Genomic DNA, 20,391 nt, shown 5'->3' on the forward strand with positions numbered 1-20,391 from the left:
AATCCTCATCTTGCTTCACGTAAAGGGTTGGTAGTGGGCTGAATACGCCCGATAATTAATCGAACCGTCGAGGCCGACGATAACACCGCTCGGTTATCCCGATAGTACGGAACGGGTCGCTTAAGTGGCCCGTGTCCGAAGTCGACCTGCGGCGAGGTGCGATCGCCCGGTCTACACTCCGTGTGGGTACTTAGGTAGGTCGAATTTGGCGAGCAACCCTATCCCACGCGGGGGCTGATTGGCTCGATCGCGGTGAGACCGAAAGGTCCACCCGTGACTGGTTCCCGGCGTTAGTCCGAGAGGGTCACGACTGGATTGTCCGTCCGGTGGGCGACGTGCCGCGATTCGAGTTACGTGGCCGTCAGCACGCCGGCGGGCGCGAATCCGTAACAATATATATATATATATATATATATATATATATATATATATATATATATATATATATATATATATATATATATATATATATATATATATATATATATATATATATATATATATATATATATATATATATATATACTCATGGGGTATGCTTACACTTTGCAAGCAATCACTAACCATGCTTCCCCATTATCTCGGGCCGTTCACCTGCAGTGAGCCCAAAAAAGCTGCACTTATTTTCAGATATTTTCATTTACAGATGCTTTCTGACAGTTCTGTGATTTTTTCCCGGTGTATTTGCTTCGATGTACGCCGGTACACAAATTTTTAGCTTTCTACGTCACCCGTAAGATACCAATTTTAATGTGAGTAAGTGAGTCCATCAGTGGTTAGAATGAGCTTTATACATTCGATTAATTTTTATATATATATATATTTTTGTTTTATTATATTTCAGAAATGGTCTCTGAAATTGGAAATCAGCCAACATCACAACATTGCATTACAAAAGGTGCAAAAAACGGCTCCCCTCAATGAACTACAGCCCAATTAGCTTGGTGTACTTCCAATCATCAGCAAGGTCATGGAATCCATCATCACAATTGACATAAAATAATTCGCTTTCTCCAACAGCCTCATCTCAAATCATCAATTTGGATTCAGACCGGGTCACTCTCCCAGCAATGCTGGAGGCCCTCAATATCAGACATGAGATCAGGGCCATCTCTCTGGACAAATCTCAAGCTTTAGATACAGTCTGGCATCCTGTCTTGCTCTCCAAACTGTCTGCCGATGGAATCTGAAGCCAACTCCACTCTTGGATTACTGACTTCCTCCACTCTCAGAGTCAACGTGTGGCTCTCAACGGAACACTCTCATCTCCTCTCCCTGTCAAGGATGGAGTACCCCAAGGCAGTGTTCTAGTCCCCATCTTATTTCTGAATATTAACTGCCCCCATTTTAAAAACAATGTCCCGACATTCGCGGCATTTTTCTTAGCAAAGTGTCGGCATTTTTTATGAACGTGTCCCCCACGAACTGCAGGGTTCGACTGTGTGTGTGTGTGTGTGTGTGTGTGTATGCACACACACAAGTGGCAGTCAATAAGTCACCTCTCTCTCTTGCGAGTGCAGCCTGTGGCTGCTGGTTGCATCATTGGTTATGACGTGGCTATGCCGCTGATGCAGTGTCCCCCTTACCAGTACACTGGTGCTCATTTTGCCAACCTCAGAAGGATGACAGGCTGAGTCAACCTCCTGGTGTATTTTAATTCAGCGGCCAACGGGGCTTGAACTCAGGACCCTAGGATCCGAAGCCGCCACCCTAACCAATAAGCCAACACCAGGCTTAACAAGTAACCTTAAAATGGCAATATAAGTTTGAGAATGTAATGTGTGTAGTTGTAGACGACATATGTTATATCTATGGGTAAGAGTCATGTTTTGCCTGTTTTAGATCTGGCAACATTGAGCGTACGACGTCAGTAGAGCAATTCCAAGATGGCGGCTCCCTCAGAAGCACGCACCAGGGAGGAGCAACGTTCTGTCATCCCTTTCTTGGGAAATGAGGGTGTGAATCCCAGTGAAATCCAATGCAGAATGAAAATGCAATAAGGTGACGCATGTTTATCGCTGCAACAGGTGTACGACTGGGACCGGAAGTTTAAAAGTGGAGTTCTTTCAGTTCGGATGTGAGTTGTCTGGGCACCCACCTTGCAGACACTTTGCGGAACTCCAGCTCCTTGTGAATGATAAGATGTGCTGAACCATGGCTTATGTTCAATTCGGAGACCACTTCATCCAGCGTAATGCGACGGTTTTCCCTCAGCACGCGCTCAACCCCTGTAATTATTTCTGGTGTGTCGGCTGTGTGAGGCCGGACCGAGCGAGCAACGTCTGCCACACTGGACACTCTGCTTTTAAACTTCCGGTCCCAGTTGTACACCTGCTGCAGCGATAAACATGCGTCATCATATTGCATTTTCATTCTGCAATGGATTTCATTGGGATTCACACCCTCACGTCCCAAGAAAGGGATGACAGAAAGTTGCTCCTCCCTGGTGCGTGCTTCTAAGGGAGCCGCCCTCTTGGAATTGCTCTACTGACGGCCTATGTTCAATGTTGCCAGATCTAAAACAGGCAAAACATGACTCTTACCCACAGATATGACGTATATTATCTACAACTACACACATTACATTCTCAAATTTATATCGCCATTTTAAGGTTATTTATTGACTGCCATATATATATATATATATATATATATATATATATATATATATATATATATATATATATATATATATATATATATATATATATATATATATATATATATATATATATATATATGTATATATATATATATATATATATATATATATATATATATATATATATATAAATATATATATATATAGCTACACATATATATATATATATATATATATATATATATATATATAATTATTTTTATTTTTTTCACGAAAAGTAAAAGCAAACTGAGCCTCAAAGAATAACAAAATTCTTTGTTAAATCTCTGACGTTTCAAAAGGCTGCTATCTTCCGTCCTCGGAGGTTTAAAATTTTTTTAAACACCACACATGCAGCTGCAGAGACATAAGCTGTCCTTGTGTCCAATGGGAACGGCTACGTGTCACAATTGGGCTGCGAGGGGGACTAATCAGCATGAGGTTTGGGACGGATTTAATGAAGAGAGTGGGATTGGAGGGTGGAATTGCTTCCAGTTTGGATGTTTGGGTCACAGGTTCGGTGTCACATGTTCCATGTCACATGTTCCATGTCTGATCTGGGTTTGTGTATTGGCTTTGGCCTTCACACCCACAGGTGGGGACTGTGTACGATTGTGTAATCTTCGATAGGCAGCATACAGGTCAATGTGATGGTTAACAGACTGTGTGCCCGAAAATCATGCTTTGACATTTTTCCGGCGAGCCCCGCCGGGTGCCAAGGCTTTCACTGCTGTTTTCCAATGCGAAGGTATGATGTAGATTGTGTCAATGTGTTGCTACCAGTGAAAGCTTGTCTCCGCGTGCCACAGCTTGCTGGTGCTGCAGTAACCACGTCGTGAGTTCATTGGTCGCCTGACCCACATAGTTGGCATCACAGTCTCGACAGGGGATTTTGTAGACCACGTTCATCTTGTCGAGTCGGTTCACCCTGTCTTTGGGCCGAGAAAGCTGCGCACGGAGTGTTGTCTGAGGTTTATTTGCGACCCAGATTCCAAATGGTTACAGCAAACGGTTGACAATCTCCAAAGAATTGTCGATGTACAGTAATACTACTGTTTTGACCGGTTCCTCAAATCGTGATGTGGATGCCCTCCTCCGGTGGCAAGGCCGAATGAATGCTGCCGGATAATCATTGTTCTGCAGTAAGCAGGTGACACGTTCAATTTTGGCCCATATGTGTTGCTCACTGCAGTGCGATTTGGCCCGGTCAACAAGGTTCATGCACAAGACCGTTTGTGCGTAGTCTGGTGACCACTGTTGTAATTGAGCACCTGGTCTGTATGCGTGGGTTTGCGGTACACCTGGGCGATCAAATGCTGGTCTGTTGCGCATGTGACGCCCACATCCAGAAAAGCAATGAAGCCCAATTGTTGGAGTTCATGTGTGAACTGTATGGCAGGTATGATGCTGTTGATGTGGGTTTGGAATCTGTCAAAGCTGTCTCTTTTGCTGATGGTGAACGTGTCATCCACATAATCGAGCCAAAGTTTTGGCATGTTCTCACCTTGTAATGCCTGTAGCTCGAAATGTTGCATTACTAGCTCAGCGATTAAACCTGATCTGGGAGATACCATGGATGTACCTTGGTGTTGGTGGTAAATTTGACCTCCGAAGCAGAAGTATATGGATGTGAGGCACAAGTCCACCAGTGAAATTAGCTGGGTTGGACTGAGTCCCTTGTTGTCTGCCAGGTGTTGGTCCGTGGTGATGGTGTCCTCTCGGGTTCTTCTTGCTCGGTCATTGGGGATGCAGATAAATAGGGCTGTGGTGTCAAATCACACCATGATGTTGTCATCTTCAATGCAGACATCTTTGATATGCGAGAGGAACTCCTCAACATTGTGGACTGTGTGAGGTGAATCCAACACCAAATGCTCGGGGCGACAGAAGAGCCCTTTACCGAGTTTGTAGGTAGGGGAACCTCGTAGGGCTGCAATGGGTCGGAGTGGTATTTGAAGGAGGTTACATATCAGGAATACCTGCAAAAAACATGTGCTAATCAAAATTCACTGGTTGCAAAGGTATTCAGCCCCTTATGTCAGTACTTGGTGGAAGCATCTTTTTCAGCAATGACTGCTACGAGTCTTTTTGGGTTGGTCTCTGCCATCTTTTCACAGTGAGATGGTGAAACCTTTGCCCATTCTTCAAGCGAAAACTGCTCTACTTCTGCCAACTTTGATGGGGATCGTCGATGGACTGCAATCTCCAAGTCTTGCCATTAATGTTTAATTGTGTTCAAGTCAGGACTTTGACTGGGCCACTCAAGAACATTTATTTTCTTCTTATTCGGCCACTCTGGAATCTCCTACCCAGTTTCAGATTCATGGCTGACTCAAGCAGGTTTTCATGAAGGATTCTCTTGTACTTTACAAGTTTCATTGTCCTTTCTATCCTGACAAGCTTGTCAATCCCTGCTGATGAAAACCAGCCCCATAACTTGATGTTGCCACCACCATGCTTGACAGTAGGGATGGTGTTGATTGGGTGATGTGCAGTGTTCGGGTTGCGCCAGATGTAACACTTTGAATTTAGACCAAAAAGTTCAATTTTTGTCTCGTCTGGCCACATAGCTTTTCTCCACGTGCCTGCAGTATCATTAAGATGCTTTTTGGCAAACTCCATACGAGCTTTTAGATGCATCTTTTTCAGTGAATGGCTTATCTTTTGCCACTTGTCCATCGAGGCCAGCTTTGTGAAGGGAACGGGATATTGTTGATTGATAAACACTGATCCCCCAATCTCGAACATAGAGCCTTGCAGACCTTTCAGCCATTGCTGGATTTACGCAGTGACATCCAAACCAGTTTCCTGCTTGCCCAGCTGCTGAGTTTGGATGGGCACCTGATCTGGGTCAAGTGTGGGTTGTGTGATACGTCTTCAACTACTTAATGATGGATTTCACCATACTCAAAGGGATAATATTAATGAGTGACTTTGAAATACAATAATAACCCTCTCCTTACCGGTGCTTATTCACCAATATATGTCTGACTTCTTTGGAAAGCTCCTTGATCTTCATGTTTGCCGTTTGGTTGAACAAGTGAGTTGAACCTTAATACTCCTTAGATAATTGGAGAAACCTAATTTTTTCAGTTAAACCACTGATTACATGCAGGTGAAACGTGTGACACTTATTTTGTAACCTTTCAAAGAAATAATTTGCTCTTGTCTTGATTTAGGGTTAATTAGGGAAAGGGTTTGTGGACTTATGCAACTGAGAATCATCTGATGTTCTCTGTTAATCTCACTTATTCACATTTCATCTGAATTTTTCAGCTTTATCACTTTGGAGTAGTTTGTGAAGAATCTGTATATATTAAGTTTGATTTGAAAGCATCATGAAATAAGTTCAGGTGGCATAAATATGTGAAACCTTGTGAGGGGGGGGGGGGTGAATACTTTTTGAGGCCCCTGTACAAACTTTCCCTCCATTATATATTGATCTTTATATAATTTATTTATTTTTTAATCATGACATTGTCAGGAGCAGCACACTGTGGTACAACATGGGCCATAAGTTTGTCGGAAAAATTGCTTAACGAGGCAATCGTCGTAAAGATCGTGAGTTAGAGCGAGGAGGTGAAGAAAGTTTTTATCTCATGAGTTATCTATTCTTTGAAATAGACTAGCTGTTTATTCTTTCTTTGTTTTGTAATCAAGATTATGCAAAAATAAAAAGTGCTTAGATGGAACAGTTTGCACGATAATGTCACATGATTTTTCACGTTGATGTACTTCTTTTGTTGGTTTTCACAATAGAAAATGTATGCGTTGAATACCTCATCAGCAACTTCCATCATGAACTGCTTCACATTCAGCAAGAACAAGCTTCAGGCATTGGAGATCATTGCCGTGTGAGTTGAAGGGCGTTTGCCACAAAGTCTAATCCACATTTGATGAGATGGATTTATTTTGTTATCTGTGATGTTTTCAGTTTCACAAATAGGACCATTCTGCTTAAGCTCTCTCTTTTTTTTTTTGTTTACCTTTCGAGGCTCGTATGAGAACTAACACATAACGCACAGCAAGGAGAGCATGAGACAGGAGGGGTGGGAGTGGGAAGGACAAAAAAGTGGGGAACAGATACATTAGGAGATCTGTGGAATGGAGAGGGGTGGGGCGGGGAACACGGGGTATACAAGATGGACATTACAGGGACTTTCAGGAAGGAAAGCAGGGAATTTGAAGGAGGTGGGTTTGGGGTGGATTAACGAAGGTAGAAAAGATCGAGGATTTAGATGGGGGATGACAAGAGGTGGTGGTGAGCAGCTGTTTTTAAGACCTGGAGGGAAGAATGGGATTGAACAGAGTGAGAGAGTTTATTCCAAAGGTGGGGAAAAAAGAGGAATGAAAGAGTGAAGGTGAGCAGTGATTTGTGATTTTGGTAGTTTTACCAGAAGAGGGTTGTTGGCGGACCTTGAGCGCCCTGCGGAAATATGGTTGGGAAAAATCGCAGACAGAGCAGAGGGGGCGAGACTGGAGAGGAGACGGGAGAAGAATGAAAGACCACTGACCTGCCTGCGGTGAGAGAATGAGAGGCCCAAAGACTCAGCCTCATCGCGGGAGATGGTAATGATCCGAAAGGCCTTGGTTTGCACAGCGTGAAGCTGAGAAAGGCAGGAGGCAGGAGCACCAGCCCAGAGGGGGAGAGCAGTACTCCATCAGGCTGTGGACGAAAGCTTTGTATTTTGTCAGGAGCTCAGGTGGGCCAAGGAAAGACTTTGCACGACGGAGGATTCCCAATCAGCGACTGGCTTTGGAGGCGAGGTTGGAAAGGTGCCTTTCCCAGGAAAGATCATATGGCAGATAGTGAGACCCAGAGGCTTTGAAGAAAGGAATTCTTCCAGAGGATTGTTGAGAAAATAGATGGGAGGGGGGAGGGGTTCCAAACGGTCCTTTCGGAGAGACAAAGTGAGAGTGTGATATTTGTCCGGATTGAAAGACATGTTCCATGTGTTGGACCAGTTTGTAGTTTTACCCAGATCTGCAGTGAGCGAAGAAGCTGCTGCTTTCCAGTCTGAGGGATGACCGATGGTACGGCAGAGTGTGGAATCATCAGCAAAGAGATAAAGAAGATTTTCCAAAGAGTGGGAGAGATCATTGATGAAAACCAGAAAAAGAACAGGGCCCAGAACGCTGCCTTGAGGAACTCCAGCCTGGACAGGAAGAGGGGATTAAAAACTCTGTTTAGGGCCACAAGTTTACTGCAACAGGACATGAGTGGAGATGGCCTTGGATACCATAGGAAGAGAGTTTGGTGAGCAGGGCAGGGTGCCAGACCGTGTCAAAAGCACGTGATATGTCCAGGGATACGGCTCTGATTTCATGTCTGGCATTGAGGACCTCCATCCATTGTTGAGCGAGCAGAAGCAGCATATCCCGGGTAGAGTGACCTCGTCTGAAACCGAATTAATGATCGGAAATCAAGCCATTGTTACCAAGAGCTCCATTTATGGAGAATGACAACATTTACGCGGACTGCGATGATCTCGAGAGTTATTCATGGAGAATGATCTTAAAACTTGGGAATCCATCATTTCATGCAGTTTTGTTCTTACCAGATGTGGGAATGTCTGAACCAGTGTGACAACTCCTCATTTTCATAAATACCAAGGTGAGCCAATGAAAATAGCTAATAATTCACAAGGTTTCGGAAAAGCGATGATAATAGAAAACCTATACGCCAAGAAAACCTATAGAAAACCAAGACGCCAAGGTGAACAACGAATAGCCAAGATTTTGTGAAAAAAACCAAGGAGTGGTCACACTGGTCTGAACATACACTACTGTGCAAAGTTTGGGTGATCCCAATGATCTTCATACTTCAGGGTAAATTCATCAAATTATCAATGATAACATTCATACATGTTTATTATTGTAAATTAACACCCCATATAAATGCACATGAAACAAACTGCTTAAGTACATATCTATATTAACATCCTTTATTAATGTGCATGAAACAACCTACTGACGTAAATATCGATCTTGATATCCTTTATAAGTGTGCATGAAACAAACTGTTTAAGTAAATTCATGTCTACATTAACATCCTTAATGAATGTACATGAAACAAACTGCTGAAGTAAACAACTATATTAACATCCCTTATGAATGTACATGAGACAAACTGCTTAAAGTAAATACATATCTGCCTTCACATCCTTTATGAATGTACATGAAACAAACTGTTTCAGTAAATAACTATATTAACATCCTTTATGAATATACATGAAACAAACTGCTGAAGTAAATAACAATATTAACATCCTTTATAAATGTGCATGAAACAAACTGTTTAAGTAAATAACTATATTAACATCCTTTATGAATTTAAATGAAACAAACTGCTGAAGTAAATAACTATATTAACATCCTTTATGAATGTACATGAAACAAACTGCTGAAGTAAATAACTATATTAACATCCTTTATGAATGTACATGAAACAAACTGCTGAAGTAAATAACTATATTATCATCCTTTATGAATGTACATGAAACAAACTGTTTCAGTAAATAACTATATTAACATCCTTTATGAATGTACATGAAACAAACTGCTGAAGTAAATAACAATATTAACATCCTTTATAAATGTGCATGAAACAAACTGTTTAAGTAAATAACTATATAAACATCCTTTATAAATGTGCATGAAACAAACTGTTTAAGTAAATAACTATATTAACATCCTTTAAAGATCTCTGTGCATGAAACAAACTGTTTAAGTAAATAACTATGTTAACATCCTTTATGAATGTAAATGAAACAAACTGCTGAAGTAAATAACTATATTAACATCCTTTATGAATGTACATGAAACAAACTGCTGAAGTAAATAACTATATTAACATCCTTTATGAATGTACATGAAACAAACTGCTGAAGTAAATAACTATATTAACATCCTTTATGAATGTACATGAAACAAACTGTTTCAGTAAATAACTATATTAACATCCTTTATGAATGTACATGAAACAAACTGCTGAAGTAAATAACAATATTAACATCCTTTATAAATGTGCATGAAACAAACTGTTTAAGTAAATAACTATATTAACGTCCTTTATGAATGTAAATGAAACAAACTGCTGAAGTAAATAACTATATTAACATCCTTTATGAATGTACATGAAACAAACTGTTTAAGTAAATAACTATATTAACGTCCTTTATGAATGTAAATGAAACAAACTGCTGAAGTAAATAACTATATTAACATCCTTTATGAATGTACATGAAACAAACTGCTGAAGTAAATAACTATATTATCATCCTTTATGAATGTACATGAAACAAACTGTTTAAGTAAATAACTATATTAACATCCTTTATGAATGTACATGAAACATACTGCTGAAGTAAATAACTATATTTTCATCCTTTATGAATGTACATGAAACAAACTGTTTCAGTAAATAACTATATTAACATCCTTTATGAATGTACATGAAACAAACTGTTTAAGTAAATAACTATATTAACGTCCTTTATGAATGTAAATGAAACAAACTGCTGAAGTAAATTACAATAGTAACATCCTTTATAAATGTGCATGAAACAAACTGTTTAAGTAAATAACTATATAAACATCCTTGAAAGATCTCTGTGCATGAAACAAACTGTTTAAGTAAATAACTATATAAACATCCTTGAAAGATCTCTGTGCATGAAACAAACTGTTTAAGTAAATTACTATATTAACATCCTTTATGTGAATGTACATGAAACAAACTGCTTAAAGTAAATACATATCTACATTAACATTCTTTATAAATGTGCATAAAACAAACTGCTTAAATGAGCAACAAGAACAGTGTCGTTTTGTTGTCTTTGTCAATACTTATCAGCCCTTTTCCTTCTTGAGTGCCATTTCTCTTTTACCCATGCTTCTTGAATTTGACTGAAGCACTCTTACAGGAATATTGTGTCAAATATCCTGTCATACATTCCACAGTTCTGTAAAGTTAGTTATGTTCCTCTTGTTCTTCTCTGTTTCCAGATAATCCCATATTGGTCCCGATGGGACTCATGTCCGGACTCTGGGGTGGCTCTTCTAACACTTGGAGCTCACCAGATGTAATCTTGTTCTCCAAATACTGTTTTACTCTGTGGGAAGTGTGTTTTGAATTATTATCTTTTTGGAAAATTAATCCTCTTCCGATGAAACAATTCCCACGAGGAACTGCATGATGATGCAGTATCTGCTTGTACTTCTCTTTTGTTAGTGCCCCATTGATTTTAACAAGTCTTCCCACACCAAAAACTTAAATCCAACCCCAGACAGTCAGAGAGCTCCCCCCCTTCCACCCCCAACTTTTTTTTTTACAGTAGGTTGCAAACATTGTGTCGGAACGTTCTCCAGGTCTTTGGCAAACAAACTGGTGTCTCATATCCAAAAAGGTCAAAGTTTGATTTATCACACGAGAGTACCCAATTTCATAGGTCAGTCATTGAATGTTGGTGTTGCCTTTCAGATTGCAGCCTTTTCACCTTATTCTGTTGTCTCAGCAGTGGTTTCTTTGCTGCAACTCTGCCATGGAAGCCTGCTGCAACCAACCTTCTGTACACAGTGCTGGACTAGATGTTAATGATCAGTCCTGCTCTCATTTCATTTGTCAGCTGCTTACTTGATTGTTTTCGATTGCAGAAGCTGAACAGCTTCAAGTGCTTGTCTTGCCATGGGGATGTTGTTCCGAGTCTTCCTGGCCTTTTCTTGTCTTGTTTCTTTCAGGCGTTACAAAGCATACCTCACACCATTGTAGGAGATATTCCGCTTTTGTGATATTTTATGCATATTTTGCCCTTCTTCTTGCAGAATTTGGATCTTCACACGCTGTTCTGTTGAAAGTCTACTTCCTTGGTGCCATCTTGAACCCATTCATAGACTTTCAAACAAGGGAACAAGTTGATGAAAACTAATTTCACATATTCACTAATTTACAACTTTTCTTTTGGTTTCTTGTAAAACACATTAATGTAACTGGTATTAATTATTTCGATAATTTATATTTATTTACTGTACAAAAATCTACAAACTGTTTCCTCCACAAATTTCCTACATACAGTATTTTTCTTTATGGTAAGTGGATAGTACTAGCACATGATAATATAACATTCTGATTTGATCATTTATCACCAAATTTTATTCTTTGGTGGTAATGATCAAATGAGAATGTTGATGAAATAAGATGATGGAAGCATGAGATGACAAGGAGGAAATGGGGTATTAGAAGGGAGAAGCTTCACCACATTTTGTGGCAATTATGGAATGTCTCCTGTTTCCCGCCAGGCTGCATGTAAGTCTTTGTGTGAACATCAATGGTTCTCTGTCGAATCTGTACATCCATGCTCTCATGTGCCTTTCCAGGGCTATACGGAACCCCCTAAAAGCTGCTGCCTTGGAGAATCAGTTCCAGGCATTTTATGATGAGCAGAAGCGATGCCGTGCCATTCTGGAGCAGGTACGTTTAGGGTACAGATGGACTGGTTAGATTTTTAATTGTGGGGAAGTTTTAAGTTTTACTGTAGTATGACATATGGTGACCTTCAGATAATTGTTCTCAACTCGAACTCCGTTCTGCTTTTTTTTTTCCTTACTAGGCTTCTCGCCTTGGTTGCCGAGCTCCAATGCAGTCTTATGGCAGTAACCATGGCAACCCTTACCCTCTTGGACGGCCTAGTTACTCCAATGGTCTGTTCACGGTAAGTGGAATCCTTGATGTCCAGTAGATGTTGTCTTTGGTTTTCATGGTAAACTCATTATCTTGTTTAAATATCTTCAATTGTACACTTAGAGCAGTTGTACCGATTTTTATGCAATGATTAGGATTAGTACAAGCTCATTTTTATAAACAAACAATGTTTTTTTTTCTTTCAAACATCCACATTGACCATGCATACGGCATATCATTTGAGAATGTGATTTTGGTTTTGCATCTTTTGATGACACTTCCACATTGATTTAGCCTAATATCAGTGTGACCAATAAAAAACACATTTTAACACTGTCTCAGGTTACTTATGCACTTGCAAAAATGTATAAGCAACACAGGACAGTGATTTTTGCACACGTATCCTTATTTTCTAAAATGACAAGGATGTTAAGGAAGTGTGGACAAATCAACCTTGAGAGTTAAGTGATCAATGAGCTTAGTATCATGAGGGAGATGCTCAGATGGGAGCAGAAACGAGTTATTATGATAAACCTCGTTATCCTTCTAAGTTCGTTCTGTCATAAATGTGTTCAATATGATTCAGTTTTGTTTGATAAGCTTAAATAACTAGCAGAGAACCTGTCCTTGCGGACGGTTTAATTCCCCCGTTTCCTGATGTCTATGGTTTTCATGCAGAGAATTGGTATTTTTTGATGACTTGTCATACTGGCTCCCACCAAGTGGTGCAATATGATATACATTTAAATATGGCAAATTGGGGTCTCTCCCCACCAACTGATTCCCCGCCCTTGAAACTCCGGGACAATGAATTTATTTATTTTTAACCTCCGAAAACCCTCCCATGCACACCCCGAGTGTAACCAGCAGTTTTTAGCTCTATTCCGTGTCCAGTGATTCACAACTGCATTCAAGTCAAACATGCAAACAAACATTTCTCGATTATATGTAGTATGATACTTTTTCTCTCATCACAAAGGGGGTACACCCATCTGGCATGTCCACAACTCGGTCATGAACATTTCCCAAGTTGAGAATGTACACCGAACAGATCGTTACGCCATCGCAGGGTGACGTCAAATGCAATGACATGCGGGGTTGTGCAGTGTGGGCTGGGAGCAAGCAGGCCCACCGAGGGAGAATCGGGCCCGGAGAAATTTCCCCAGGGTACTGTGCCCCGAGGGATGTCTTGGAGAAGGTAATAAAATGCCATTCAATTCCATACATTACAAATACAAGTAATAGTCCAGGTTAAATGTCGGATGACCTCACACAAATTGCAACAAAAGCAAACAACAGATTTTGATTCCTGGATATGTTCTCAGTGACAGAAAAAAAAAGTCCTAAGGGATCCTCCAGGGGGGAAAGTCCTGAAATCATGGAAATCCAATATGGCCACCACCCAGCTTCGGGAAAAATGAGAAAATTGTAAAGATTGATATTTTAAGATGTAAATATATGTTTTTCTGCATTCTAATTGTTTCTAGTTATGGTCAGTATATTGATATACAAGAATAATTATAAAAAAGTTAAATGTATTGAGGGTATAATAAAAAATTATAGCTTTTTTGTCCAAAACTGTCAATTTTATGTCCCGAAAAAAAAAAAAAATTACCTGATACTGATTTTGGCTCCTGGACAAAAAAAAAAGAAACGTTGAAGACACAAGATGAAATCAAGTCTATGGCAATACAATATAATTATGTAAATCATTGAAACATGACAAAATTCACAATTCCACTCGGGAAAATCACATCTGCCTGACGAAGGTTTCGAAATGAAAATGAAAATTCGCATTAAACTCAGAAACTACATCCATTATAAACTTATTCTACATGTTGAGAAAAATCAAGCGTATTAAAGTTAGAACTCGACAATGTCGTCATCGTCCTCATCATTGTCACATGGAGTGTTGTACCTAATGACACGTAACATATTTTCAGGAGCTGGAGCTATTGATGTCTGAAGTGGCACAAAACCCTCGTCATACTTCTGCCAACCCCAGTCTGTCAGAAGAAGTTCATCTGCCCATCCCTTCCATTCTTGGACTTGCAGATACACGCGCAGGCTGTGATACTTTGCTGCTTAAGATGTTGGTGGTAACGTCTGTGGTTGCACGTGAGAGGAGCTCAAAGCCACCTTGTCCCAGTACCGCTGATACCGGAGGGTGTCCAGGGTGTCAGTTGACTTTCCGTTGTAGATTATCACCAATGTTTTTTTCTCCTGCATTTGCCACATCACATACGGAAGCTGGATATGTATCAAAAACCTTGGCCTGCTCACGGAATGTGTTGTTTGCTTTGAACTTTTTGAGGGAAGCTCCCTTTCCAATCCCATGAAGATGAGATGTCGTGTTGCACCCAAGAACTGCATGTAGAAAGAGTATGTGCTTGTATATGTCTGTCCCAATCATTTTATTTGTAGCCTTGATGTTCCAGATGCGAGGCTTCTTCGTGTTCTTCTTTGGCTTGGGACAAAAGAAGAGGTCATGGGATTCTAAGCTTGCATGGTAGCAAAGGAGGACGAGGAGGTCTGTGTCATCACCAACTAACACAGTGTTGGTGACAGTAGCAGACTGCACGGCCTTCAGTACAATCAGGAGATCAGCATCCCCTGAGGCATGGTGTGTCTCACAGTTCTTCTTCTGAAGCTCTTCACTCAACATAAAAATGAATCGCTGTTTATTCTGCCTATTGGCAAGAAACTGTTCCTTCTTCATTGTGAGATGCATGTCAGCTGTAAATGTCACAGTAGTGCCAGCATTCCCTTTAGACCGTCTCTGGTGTGTCATGTCCTTTGTGTTGGTACTCTCATAACCATCAAACATGAATATGGCATCTCCGTACTTCTTCGTTACATAATCAGTGTACTGGTGGCATATGTCTCTGTATGTAGATGCACGAGACCATGGAATGCGTTGAACAAGTGCCCCGACATCCAAAACATACATTTGCCCATCATTGGGGATATCGGCTGGGACATCGGATCCAAGAAGATCCCAGATGGCATCAGCAAAGACTGGCTTGTGTGCTTCTCGGAGCTGAAGAGAGGAATCAAAGAGGGCTGGTGGATAGCTGCATAGTTCATATTTGAAGGCCGACTCCAGTTCTTCTGCTGTCTGTGCAACAGTGATCAGTCTCTGGAAGAGGAGTTGTGGGTCAACCTGGACTTGCTCTCCATCAATCTTGACAGATGACTTCATGCAGAGGGTGACAACTTGGTCTTTCCTCTTAAATGTGTACTCGGCAGGTGTTTTCCCATCCATAGATTTCAATATTTTGGCTCCTACAGCATGTGCTGTATCGACGTTGATGGTGGGGTGTGCATGAACTCCAGTGGCAATGTTCCTCAGACGTGGATCAATACTGAACGGATTCCGTTCCTGTAAATACTGAAGAGCTGAAAGTGTGTCCTTCCAGTCACGAGATTGTCTTCCCTTGGTCATGTCCTTCTTCTGCTCTCCAGCGTTGTAGTTCACACCTGTGAGCTCCTGCATTGCCTGGTTTATTTCTGCACAGGCAGGCATTGATAGTAGCCATACCAGCCGTTGTTGCTCTGTCATTCCTTGCCCTCGTGTGAGCCCCCCACTGGTCTTCAAACTTCTCATCAGAACTTGTTCGATGATCAGGTCAAATGAAAGACCTGCCCACAGGTGGTCACTTCATCGAACCACATGGAACCCCTCATCAAAACGTTGTTGGACATTGGGATGTTGAGTTTTGAGGTTGGACATCTGCTGCAGATACACCCTCGCAGATTTGGCATACAGGTTGTGGCCCGAGGCTGCCAGGTAAGGCAGCATTTCCTGGATGGCCTGTAGATGTAGTGCCCAGTTCCCAGTGCGCTCTGCCCAGATGTATTTGCATACAATGTCTAGCATGTCCATATACTGAACCCAGAGCGCTGGAGTTCTAGAAGATATCTTTGCAGACTCGGCATGCTTCAGAAGGTGGTCTTTGATTCGTTTCAAGACGTCAGACTTGCATACTTCTTCCACAGACAGTGTCCCAGCCATCAGCTTCTCATAGAGGGTACAAGCTTCGTTGAAGTCTGGATTATTGCTGAGATCTGTATGCTGGTCATGTAGCGGCCTTGCAGCTGCTTCGGCTAAGTCCGGATCTTCATTCCCATTGCCGTCTGATGTTTCAGGTAGGCATGGTAGAGGCGCATTGAGCACATTTGTCAACAGCAAGGCATTGAGGGCTGCATCAACAATTAGGTGTGCGCGAACTGCGCGGGCAATGGCCTTGCCACTAAACATATGAATCACTGCATTGGGGGCATATATCAACTCCATCAGTTCTTGAAGCCCGGATGACACCATCAGGTGTCCAATACATCCGAGGAAACTCATCTCTGTGTGGAAGCCGCCCAAGCGTAGGACAATCCCTTTCAGATCACTTCCCATAGGCTTCGAGTTGATGATCATGAGGGCCTTCCACCAGAGGGGGTGATCAAAGGTGATTACTGGAGTGACACCGTGGTGTCGTGCATGTTCACTGACAAACATCAGGGTCGAGTATATGCATGTGCTGTCACTTGAGTTCATGTCTATCATGGGAAGAAACATGATAGCCACCTTGCCAGGGTGGTCACCCTTGTGTATGAATTGCATAATTCCTGACCATGCAGGTCTGGGGGACCCAAACAAGATGGATGTCTTCCACAGAACATCAAGATTTTCAGAGCAGTTCTGGGCTTTTAGGTTGACAAGTTTCTGGTACGTCACTGCTGTCATCCCATGACTTTCTTCCTCGTGGTACCGTATCTGCACCCTTCCAACCATTGTGACATCACGAGACGTCACCTTAGCCCTGGGTATTGGTCGGCCTGATCTGGTTCCAGGGGTGACGGCGGCAATCATCCCCATACCATGGAATGTGCCATGGCCATCCAGTGTGCGAATGTTATGGTCCACATTGTCAGCTGCATACTGCACAAACTCTGTTGTCAGGTTAGGGATGTCTGTTCCATGTGACTGAGCAGCATTTCGTTCAAACTGATGCACCTCTTCATATGAACAGCAGAACTCATGATGATGAACGGAGTCAATGGGAAATCGTGATGCGAAGTGGTGATATAGCTGCACACCCAACCCAATCTGCAGTGGTGCCAGTAAGACTCTGGGTCTAGTTGCCTGTACTATGGCTTGCCCAATTGAAGCCACTTTAACACCATCTTTCTTTCCCACAAACAGTCCTTCAAGCAGTACCAGCAGAGTATCTGGTAAGTATTTAATGCCAGCCTCTTGCGATTGCAGGTCATCACCACATGGGTAGACTTCATGGGATGTTTCAATGGTTTTAATGTCTTCTTTGATGAGTTTGGCAGTAGCCTGTACAAGCTTGATTTTCTCTTCAGTAGTGTCTTTTTCCTGCTGCTGGTTGTTGTAATATTCCTGAAGCACTGCCCTGGCTGTTGTCCTGAAGGTGACCACGTTCAGCTTGCCGTTCATCGCAGTTTGGATTATCCTGTCACCACAGTGTTCCCACGGCCTCGCCTTCATGTGGGTGTAGCTGTATGCTTCGTGGTTAGTGCCTGCCAGTTTCTGTGTCATGAGGTCAATGACATCATTGATGGTGATCTGCTCATCATCATTTTCCTCAAGATATCTTGCCACTTGCAAGAATGCTGCTGTCTTCTCATCGCCTCGAGGCCGTCCAAGCTTTGTCCTCTTGGATTCTTCGGTGTCCGTCATCTGAGCTATTGGTATCTGTTTATTTGTGCGAAAGTTAACACTGCATGTCTGGTGGTAAACTGCATCTGCTGCGTGCAAGTCATGCACATGCAGAATCCGTGCCTTCACAGCATCTGACCAAACATCGGCTCGTTCGCGGCATATTGCCAGGAGCGTGTCCTTCAATTCAATTGTCTTTACTTGAAGCACATCCTGCGTCTTCTGCTTCCTCCCAAACTTGGCTGGTCTACCACAGAAAAGGCAATCAGTGTTGAAAGAAAACCCCTCCTCAGATGACCTAAGTACATGTCTATCACTGCTTGTACTGGCCTTTGACTCTTCTTTCCCATTATCCTTGGCTATCTGATGTGGGTTGCAGTATATACGCCGGCAATCTTTGTGCACCCTTTCCCCAGGTACAGTGTGAATGCTGTCTTTCCTTGCGCTGCTGGCCTGGTTGATGGCTGAACACCCCTTTTCTGTTAGAGTTGAAGCTGATGGGTCTCCTCCATCCTGTTTGCAGATGGCACACCGTTCAGGTCCCTCCATGCCTGAAAATAAAAATCCAGAATTAGTATAATTGTTTTAGAGTTTGAACTGACTATGTTATATTAACAAATAAACATAGCTATGGTATTTAAAATCAGAATTTGTCTTAATCCTATTAATGTATTAGCTATAGCCAGGCGTTTATCCTTTGTTTGGACCGAATACGCACAAAGTGCACATATTTCAAATTAAGGGGGTAGGGGTAGGAAAATGGAAATAAATTCCATAAAAATTAATATTGTGTGTTAATTCTTTCACCAGAGGATAGTACTAATGTCCCTGTATCTGGAAATATATAGCATGTATGCCTGGGGATACATATGTTCTTGTATGAAAAAAATTTCTCAAGTCAAAATATTTTTTCGGGACAAAAAATTGACATTTTTGGACAAAAAAGCTATAATTTTTTATTTTACCCTCAATACATTTCACTTTTTTATAATGATTCTTGTATATCAATATACTGACCATAACTGGAAACAATTAGAATGCAGAAAAACATATATTTACATTTTAAAATATCAATCTTTACAATATTCACATTTTCGCCGAAGCCGGTTGCGGCCATATTGGATTTCCATGATTTCAGGACTTTCCCCCCGGAGGATCCCTTAGGACTTTTTTTTCTGTCACTGAGGACATATTCAGGAACAAAAATCTGTTGAGTTTGCTTTTGTTGCAATTTGTGTGAGGTTGACCAAATATTTCTGCTAAAATTCCTGTACTATAACAACAGTTCCAGCCCTCGGCCTTGCACATAAGCATTTTTGTTTGTGTTCAACTCTACAGAAAACATTTTGGGGAGGCAAAGTCTGCTGCACAACACGAGAGTTACCTATTTTATTGAGGTTTGGACCCTTGCATGGAGGTTGAGTGCTGTGTATTTTTGGGGGTTGAATTATTTGAACAATTGGTTGGTGGGCTACTGTATTTTCCAAAACACTGCAAAGTGTATAATTGTAACAATAATTAATTAGTGATAATTGAAATTTTTCATGCCTTAACTGCCCTACTCCATCTATTGTCTTTGTCACTGATGTTGTCATTTCATGTGATCATCACGTGATTGTAATATATACATTATACACCATGATGTTCTTCCATAAATGACTGACTAATGACAATACTTCAATGTCGGATGAACCATGGATGTCAGTTTACTTTTTGTTGTTTCGGAGGGGAGGGGTAGGAATTGATTGAGAGAGTGGGACTGACCTACACCTATCAATTGTGTGGACAAAATGAATGTAGAAGGGTTTCTCAGCAGGATTGACAGTAACAGAATCAGGGGGCACTATCTCAGAGTAAAGAGGAGAGTTAAGGTGGGAGTAAGTGCATAGAATACTCTCCCTGGAAAGGTAGTGGCAACAAAAACAGTAGATGTTAAAAGTGGAATTGGACAGGTACCTAGAAGCAGTTGGTATGAAGGTGGACAGGGATATTGCCATTACACGTCTTCACCATTTAGGTGACAAGAAGAACAAGCCGATTTAGATTTTGGTTCAGGTCCGGATCTGGCCGATCAGTGGGATGCAAAACGTAAACTGTTCAGCCTGGCGGAGGTATGCAATCTACCGAGTGCTGTTCTGGTTATGAATATGCTCCTGCAATTTGCAAAGAGCTTAATAAGAAATGTTGTAAAATGTACAATGTTTCAAGAACGACTCGGGCTAACAAGTTGAACACATGGTGGCCTCGTCAGGAAGTACAACTGGAACAGCGACTCTCAATATGAATTACATCGACAAAGTGTCTGCTAACCAGACCAGAACACAACATTTGGGTGTGGGACGTCATGAAGACAAAAGAGAATGGCCAGGCATGGGCAAAAGCAATGGGATTGCA

General features: G+C 41.4%; 2 protein-coding genes across 5 annotated transcripts in view; one reads left to right on the plus strand and one right to left on the minus strand.

Moving 5' to 3' along the window:
• Positions 1-20,391, plus strand: part of PROSER1 (proline and serine rich 1) — a 101,816-nt gene that overhangs the window by 19,004 nt on the left and 62,421 nt on the right. For all 4 annotated transcript variants that reach the window (XM_085854204.1, XM_085854205.1, XM_085854202.1 and 1 more), the window contains 3 exons: positions 6,401-6,495; positions 12,017-12,110; positions 12,250-12,351. In XM_085854204.1, coding sequence (XP_085710330.1) covers positions 6,401-6,495; positions 12,017-12,110; positions 12,250-12,351 — 291 coding nt within the window. The remainder of the gene's footprint in view (positions 1-6,400; positions 6,496-12,016; positions 12,111-12,249; positions 12,352-20,391) is intronic.
• On the minus strand, positions 13,219-18,546 carry LOC147012885 (uncharacterized). The gene is given in 2 exon segments (XM_085855728.1): positions 13,219-13,224; positions 15,484-18,546. Coding segments are annotated over 2 exon segments (3,069 nt in total).

Source organism: Eptatretus burgeri, chromosome 14, assembly GCF_056783735.1.
Source record: "Eptatretus burgeri isolate ZD-2024b chromosome 14, Ebu_testis_v1, whole genome shotgun sequence".
Taxonomy (NCBI): Eukaryota; Metazoa; Chordata; class Myxini; order Myxiniformes; family Myxinidae; genus Eptatretus; species Eptatretus burgeri.